We start from the raw sequence: 8,129 nt of genomic DNA on the forward strand, positions 1-8,129 counted from the left end.
AAAAGTACTAACACCGCACAGTAAAAATGACTATCATTAGAGTAGTATTACATTAATGTAAAAGCAGGATTTTACTGTTTTGAAATATTTTGATTATTATATTATGGATTCTTCTGATGACTAATGAAGTAATTGATTTAGAAGTACTTGTATACACCGTTGTGATTACTTTATAACTGAACATTATACTTTATAAACTGTTCATATTGTATTGTATATATATATATATATATATATATATATATATATATATATATATATGTGTATTTGTAAAGTAATGCTGTCAGATAAATGTAGAGGAACAAAAATACAAGTACATGAAATGTGTACCAAGTACTTCAAACCCATGGTAAAAGTACAGGAGAATACTCCCTGGAAATGCATTTACTCAAGTATTTGTACTGGAGTATTTTCTTGTCATGTTACTTTATACATAAAGTATTTATAATATATGTTATCAGCGAACAGGTTCAATGATTCAACAGGTTTATTCATTACGTATTTTGAGACACATACAAGACACAGAAGTACTAGTCAGTGTATTTGTACCTGTAGTAGTACCACTGCAGTGTTGTGTGTGAGTGAAGCGTCGCCCCCCGCTGGTCGCCTCACGTCTCTGCAGCTCTCTGGAGCCTCTTTGTGTCTCGTTGAGCCTGAAACACACAAAGAGACAAAGAGACAAAGAGACAAAGAGACAAAGACACAAATATTCACAGTGATGAGACGGTGAGAGAAGAAGAAGATCTTTAATGATAAATGATCGTGATGATCAGGTGAGTCACATTTTATTGGTAAAAAACAACAAAAGAAACAAGAGAACATTTTAACAGCCAATCAGAGAGCAGGACAAGATTAAAGTGATGAGTCGTGTGAATTTAATCCCTCTGATGTGATTGGATCGCTCTGAAATGTCATTTAAATTCTTAAAAAAATATTTGATATATGTTGTATTTATACAGGAAGTAAAATATTCAAAAAGAGATGAATGAACAACAGTGTCAACTAGAATAAAACTGCTAACACTCTGAATTCAGAGCGTCCTTGAACGCACCAACGGAAAAACATTCCTGAACAAACAGCTGACTTTACTTTAAGTTCTTCAGTTTTTCAAAGAGAGAGAGAGAGAGAGAGAGAGACAGAGACAGACAGAGAGAGAGAGACAGACAGAGAGAGAGAGTTTTTTTTAAAATCTTGTTTCTCCAGTTTCCCGTCCTCCCCGAGCTCTGGTCCTGATCCTGATCCTGATCCTGGTCTCCGTCCTCCTCTTCCTCGTCCTCCCCCCCCCGGGCCCTTCTCCCTCTACGACTCTCGTCTCCACCCTCAGCACCTCCTCGTAGAGGTACGCCGGCTTCACATCCAGCAGGAAGCAGAAGAGCTGCAGCAGCCAGACGAAGGACCGAGGCAACGTCTCCTCCACCTCTGAGTAAAGTCTGGAGCTCATCCTGTAGAGAGGAAGAGGAGGGACGGGTCAGAGGAGGAAGAAGAGGGACGGGTCAAAGGAGGGACGGGTCAGAGGAGGAAGAGGAGGGACGTACTGTGAGGCTCTGAGAGCTGGGTGCCAGTACGTGGAGTTAGAGGGAGTCGGGACGGCGTCTTTCAGGGTCAGAACTCCGTCCAGCTTCTTCTGGTGCATACCGGGTCCGTCTGAGTCCTCGTCCCCCCAACGGAACCTGAAGCTGGACGGGTCGACGCCATAGATGCCTGCCGGACGAGAAGACAGCTTCTCAAAACAGACCTGCACCTGCTCTGCTATTCCTGTAGAGAGAGAGAGAGAGAGAGACAGAGAGAGAGAGAGACAGAGAGAGAGAGAGAGAGAGACAGAGAGAGAGAGAGACAGAGAGAGAGAGAGAGAGAGAGAGAGACAGAGAGAGAGAGACAGAGAGAGAGAGACAGAGAGAGAGAGACAGAGAGAGAGAGAGAGATTTATATATTTATATGTTTATATGCAGATATTTGTTTTCTGATCTATAACCTCAGAATCTTACTTTTTCTTTTCAGCACCACACTCTTCTTCTTGCTGTTGGTGTGAAGAGGTTTCTTAGCTGCCCACTGTTTCCTGTGAACACACACACACACACACACACACACACACACACACACACACACGATTCAAGTTGTGTTAAAATGTTTTGAAATCAAACAAAATAATATATAATATAATATTGAGATAAATATTCTTGTGAAGTAGTTTAACATTGAACTGAAGACTTTAATCATTTAAAAACCTCTTAAAGGACCAACTCAAAACTAAAGTTTAGGTTTTGATTCATTTTAATTTTCATATAAAGTTGTTTCACTTATTTTTATAGAAGTTTTTTAAGGTTAAGTTTATTATCAAGTTCTTGGTGAACTTGTTCATCTTTGTGAAGTTTAAGTTTCTTGAAGTGAAGTGTGCAGACGGCTCAGATGATGTCGTGCACCAGGAGACCACTGAAGGTGATGAAAGGTCTCCAGGTGGTCCAGGTGGTCCAGGACTCACCTGGCGACGTCGTGGTCTCTCCTCTGCTGAGCTCTGATCAGAGCGGCTTGCACGACTCTGAACCACCTCCTCAGGCTGAACAGGTTTCCTGTCACACACGATTGAAGGACACATTTCTACGATGGACTTTAGATGTTGGTGGTTTTGAACTCTTTAGTTTACGGATGTCTGGATCTTAAGTTTCCAGAGAAACGCTGAGCTAACGTTAGCGGATGCTAAGTGACTAGAAGGACTACAGTTATTGAAGTGGTCCAGTACTGAAGGAGAAGACTGCAGCCTGTTTAGCGGCTGCAGCCTTCTCCTTCACTACTGGACCAGTTTAAAACAGTGTCGTCTGCATTAGTCACTGAGACACAAAGACATGAGGGGAAAGGTTTAAAAGTACTGAAGACCTTTAACATCACCGATGTTCACTGTTATTAAAGAGAGTAAATACTGAAATGAGGAGAACTCACCTGCGTCGTCCTGCTCACCTGCCTCACTGGATAAATCCCTAAAAGACACAAAACCAAAGAGACGTTTTACTTTTAGAGGAAGTCATTAAAACTTAGTTTGAATGATTTTCTCGTTCTACTTTAAGCTGCTTCTGTAAGCCTCAAATCAGCCGCCTCGTTAACGCATTGATTCAAGGATCCGCTCATCGTCACCATTCGGTGTGGTCGTCCAGGCCGAAGATGAGCTTCATGGTGACGATGATGAGGGCGGCGGTCTGGACGTCGTACCGCGGCAGGAAGGGAAAAACCCTGCGGTGAAACGTGTGGCGCTTTTGATCCCCCATACCAGCGCGCTCCATCAGCCTGCAGACCCACGGGTGGAGCTCGTCTGGGAGGGAAACGGTTAAAAAGTGAATCTAAGTAATACTGTCAGTAGTATTGTTAGTATTAGTACTGTCAGTAGTATTGTTAGCATCAGTACTGTCAGTAGTATTGTTAGTATTAGTACTGTCAGTAGTATTGTTAGCATCAGTACTGTCAGTAGTATTGTTAGTATTAGTACTGTCAGTAGTATTGTTAGCATCAGTACTGTCAGTAGTATTGTTAGTATTAGTATTGTCAGTAGTATTGTTAGTATCAGTACTGTCAGTAGTATTGTTAGCATCAGTACTGTCAGTAGTATTGTTAGTATCAGTACTGTCAGTAGTATTGTTAGTATTAGTACTGTCAGTAGTATTGTTAGCATCAGTACTGTCAGTAGTATTGTTAGTATTAGTATTGTCAGTAATATTGTTAGTATCAGTACTGTCAGTAGTATTGTTAGCATCAGTACTGTCAGTAGTATTGTTAGTATTAGTACTGTCAGTAGTATTGTTAGTATTAGTACTGTCAGTAGTATTGTTAGTATCAGTACTGTCAGTAGTATTGTTAGCTTCAGTACTATCAGTAGTATTGTTAGTATTAGTATTGTCAGTAGTATTGTTAGTATCAGTACTGTCAGTAGTATTGTTAGCATCAGTACTGTCAGTAGTATTGTTAGTATTAGTACTGTCAGTAGTATTGTTAGTATTAGTACTGTCAGTAGTATTGTTAGTATCAGTACTGTCAGTAGTATTGTTAGCTTCAGTACTATCAGTAGTATTGTTAGTATTAGTATTGTCAGTAGTATTGTTAGTATTAGTACTGTCAGTAGTATTGTTAGTATCAGTACTGTCAGTAGTATTGTTAGCTTCAGTACTATCAGTAGTATTGTTAGTATTAGTATTGTCAGTAGTATTGTTAGTATTAGTACTGTCAGTAGTATTGTTAGTATTAGTAGTCACTAACAATACTACTATCAGTACTGTCAGTAGTATCGTTAGTATCAGTACTGTCAGTAGTATTGTTAGTATTAGTACTGTCAGTAGTGTTGTTAGTATCAGTACTGTCAGTAGTGTTGTTATCAGTACTGTCAGTAGTATTGTTAGCATCAGAACTTTCAGTAGTATCGTTAGTATTAGTACTATCAGTAGTATCAGTAGTAGTACTGCTGTTACCGGGCAGGTTGGCGTCCATCAGGTAGCGCAGGCTGAGCAGAGACGGGTGCAACAGACTCTGTCGGCTGATTGGAGGGAAAGCAGGAAGCTGCAAAAACAGAATGAGAGCCCGAGCATCCCTATGCACCACCCGGTGGGGAGGGATGCTCTGTGGAGAAAAACAAGTGCACCAACCTTTAACTTCACTTCAGTACTCATCTCTCTTTCCACTTCATGATTATTGGACGCAGCACGTTTAAAGTGACGGCAGAAATGTTCAAACATGGAAACTATCACAGACACCACAGGATGTGTGTGAACTGACCCTTATGCTATACGATCGATCACAGTATGGATTCAGTATCAGGAGATGATTGATTGCTGACCTCGACTCTGAAGAGGAGAGCGTCTTTGCCTTCCAGCTTCATCTCATCAGGAAGCTCCTCGAACGCGTTCACGTACGGGACGTGACCGTCATTCACCAGCCTGACAACAACACATCACCTGACCTTTACAAGACTTCCAATTAATCAATTAAAGGAATACTTCACTGTAACAGTATTCACTTAATGTGGTTAATATGTGTGTCAGTGTTATCCATTGAGTGTGTTGTTACCTGAGCAGGTGTGTGTGTGTGTGTGTGTGTGTTGTTATCTGAGCAGGTGTGTGTGTGTTGTTACCTGAGCAGGTGTGTGTGTTGTTATCTGAGCAGGTGTGTGTGTGTGTTGTTACCTGAGCAGGTGTGTGTGTGTTGTTACCTGAGCAGGTGTGTGTTGTTACCTGAGCAGGTGTGTGTGTGTGTTGTTACCTGAGCAGGTGTGTGTGTGTGTGTTGTTACCTGAGCAGGTGTGTGTGTGTGTGTGTTGTTACCTGAGCAGGTGTGTGTGTGTTGTTACCTGAGCAGGTGTGTGTGTGTGTGTGTTGTTACCTGAGCAGGTGTGTGTGTGTGTTGTTACCTGAGCAGGTGTGTGTGTGTGTGTTGTTACCTGAGCAGGTGTGTGTGTGTTGTTACCTGAGCAGGTGTGTGTGTTGTTACCTGAGCAGGTGTGTGTGTGTTGTTACCTGAGCAGGTGTGTGTGTTGTTACCTGAGCAGGTGTGTGTGTGTGTTGTTACCTGAGCAAGTGTGTGTGTTGTTACCTGAGCAAGTGTGTGTGTGTGTTGTTACCTGAGCAGGTGTGTGTGTGTGTTGTTACCTGAGCAGGTGTGTGTGTGTGTGTGTGTTGTTACCTGAGCAGGTGTGTGTGTGTGTGTTGTTACCTGAGCAGGTGTGTGTGTGTGTTGTTACCTGAGCAGGTGTGTGTGTTGTTACCTGAGCAGGTGTGTGTGTGTTGTTACCTGAGCAGGTGTGTGTGTGTGTTGTTACCTGAGCAGGTGTGTGTGTGTTGTTACCTGAGCAGGTGTGTGTGTGTGTTGTTACCTGAGCAGGTGTGTGTGTGTGTTGTTACCTGAGCAGGTGTGTGTGTGTGTTGTTACCTGAGCAGGTGTGTGTGTGTGTTGTTACCTGAGGAGGTCGCTGAGCGTCAGCGGCTCGCGGGACCAGACCAGAGCCAGGTGGATCAGAGCCAAAGTCTTCTTCATGCTCATCAGACTGTGTCGACTCCTCCTCAACCGACCCGTCAGGTAGCTGGCGGCGTCCAAAGAGCCCGAACACATCGACCAATCACTGGAGCTCCCTGTGGTCACATGTTGCTACTGAACGAGTCATACAAACACGCTGATTTCACTCAAACAAATGAGTAAAGTACGTTTTAATGATTAATAAACCTTTCACATCAGGTGAGAACATGTATGTTTCATGAGACCTTTAACATCATCGTGTAGTTCAGATTAAAACTAAAAGTTCTGAATATTTACGAGATTCTGTAAAATAAATGGCTTCTTTTCATTTCTACAGATCTGATGTTTAAAGAATAAAACACAAACGCTGCTCTGATTTTAACCCTGAAACTGAAAAGATTATTCATCAGAGTATGAAATGCTTTGAGTGACAGTATACAGTAATACATGTTGAGTGTGATCACCTGTGTTGAACCATTGATTAGTATGGAGGTACCTGCGTATGAGCCGGCGGTGCTCGGGGGGTTCGTGTCTCCGTCCGTCTCACTGGCCGTCACGACGGACGCCTCGGCCGAGTCAGAGTCAGAGTCAGGACCTCTCTGAGGAGAGACGGTTCAGGTTCTACTGACTCCATGTTCAGATCAATGACACGCAAACAAGAAAAACAACCTGCACGCTATCAATCAATCAATCAATCAATCAATAAATCAATAAATCAATACCAATGAAAAACATATATAAATATGTAAATAAATATGTAAATATATATATATATATATATAAAAATAAATATATAAATATATATAAATGAATATATATATAAATAAATAAATATATATAAATAAATATATAGATATATAAATATATATATATATATATAAATATATATATAAATAAATATATATATAAATATATAAATATGTAAATATATATGTATAAATATATATATATATATATAAATAAATAAATATATAAATAAACATATAAATATATAAATAAATATATAAATAAATAAAACGATTTGTTGGACTTATTTTGAAGACGTTTTGGACCAGATCTAAAAATAAACTACTGGATAAACAGATAACAATGACAATAATAATAATAATAATAATAATAATAATATAACAATAATAATATTACTACTAATAATACAATAATAAGGATGACAATAATAATAACAATATTAATAACAATATATGAATATGAATATTGTTATTGATATGAATAGTAATATGACGTTAATCATATGAACATTAATGATATGTATGCTCAGGTGTGTGTGTGTGGTGAACTCACCACTCTGAACCTGCTCGTCCTCATCGGGTTGCTGACGTACGCCTGTCGGCTCTTCTGCAGGTAGATCCTCCACAGCTGACACAGAACCTGGTCCTGAAACAACAGGACTCATCAGCCGGCTTCTTCCTCTGCTGCTGGAATCATTCCAGAGAACGATAAACAACAAACAATAAACAACAAGAGCACACCTTGAACCCGGGACTGACTCCCAGAGAGACGAGAGCGTCGGCCTGGTTCCTCAGGATGAACTGGAAGCCCTCACAGATCACCCACTGACGGCCGCGCTCTGAGGAACCCAACCACCGTTTACACTTAAAGCACCTTATTATACGGCTAAAATGGACGATGACAACAAATCTAAAATATTCAGCTTACTGTTGAAACATAAAGATTTCTGTTCAAAAGAGAATCTCATAATAACTATGTCGATTTTGAGTTTTTGGACTGTTGGTATTTGAAGACAAGTCACTGTTTGATTTCATAGAATAAATGATTGATTGATCGAATAATTATTTTATTATTTGATCCCAGCAGGTTGATCTAAAAGAAATGTCTGAGGTTGATATAATAAATATAATATTAAATAATAATAATACATAAAATAATACATTATAATAATAAATATAATAACTATACATATAATAATAATAATAATAATAAATAATAATCATAACAATACATAACAATAATAAATAATAATATATACTAATAACAATAAATATGATAATACATAAAATAATACATTATAATAATAAATATATTTAATAATAAATATTATAATAATAAATATTATAATACTAATAATAATAGAAACACTGACCGGCCCTCTTGGTTCTGGTTCCTCT

General features: G+C 39.3%; 1 protein-coding gene across 1 annotated transcript in view; it reads right to left on the reverse strand.

Annotated features, from left to right (window-relative positions):
• Positions 1-730: 730 nt before the first annotated feature.
• taf1b (TATA box binding protein (Tbp)-associated factor, RNA polymerase I, B) overlaps positions 731-8,129 on the reverse strand; it is an 8,803-nt gene continuing 1,404 nt past the window's right edge. The window contains exons 3-15 of the mRNA XM_068709126.1: positions 8,105-8,129; positions 7,473-7,570; positions 7,285-7,377; positions 6,482-6,584; positions 5,930-6,101; positions 4,814-4,913; positions 4,449-4,596; positions 3,127-3,301; positions 2,935-2,972; positions 2,480-2,567; positions 1,986-2,056; positions 1,536-1,755; positions 731-1,442 (exon numbers count right to left, since the gene is read on the reverse strand). The exon at positions 8,105-8,129 is cut by the window's right edge and continues 63 nt beyond it. Of these exons, the coding sequence (XP_068565227.1) occupies positions 1,184-1,442; positions 1,536-1,755; positions 1,986-2,056; positions 2,480-2,567; positions 2,935-2,972; positions 3,127-3,301; positions 4,449-4,596; positions 4,814-4,913; positions 5,930-6,101; positions 6,482-6,584; positions 7,285-7,377; positions 7,473-7,570; positions 8,105-8,129 (1,590 nt within the window). The 3' untranslated portion in view covers positions 731-1,183. The remainder of the gene's footprint in view (positions 1,443-1,535; positions 1,756-1,985; positions 2,057-2,479; positions 2,568-2,934; positions 2,973-3,126; positions 3,302-4,448; positions 4,597-4,813; positions 4,914-5,929; positions 6,102-6,481; positions 6,585-7,284; positions 7,378-7,472; positions 7,571-8,104) is intronic.

The sequence above is a fragment of the Cebidichthys violaceus genome, unplaced genomic scaffold (assembly GCF_023349555.1).
Source record: "Cebidichthys violaceus isolate CVI_PGR_0920_01 unplaced genomic scaffold, fCebVio1.0.p SCAF_14, whole genome shotgun sequence".
In the NCBI taxonomy this organism is placed as follows: Eukaryota; Metazoa; Chordata; class Actinopteri; order Perciformes; family Stichaeidae; genus Cebidichthys; species Cebidichthys violaceus.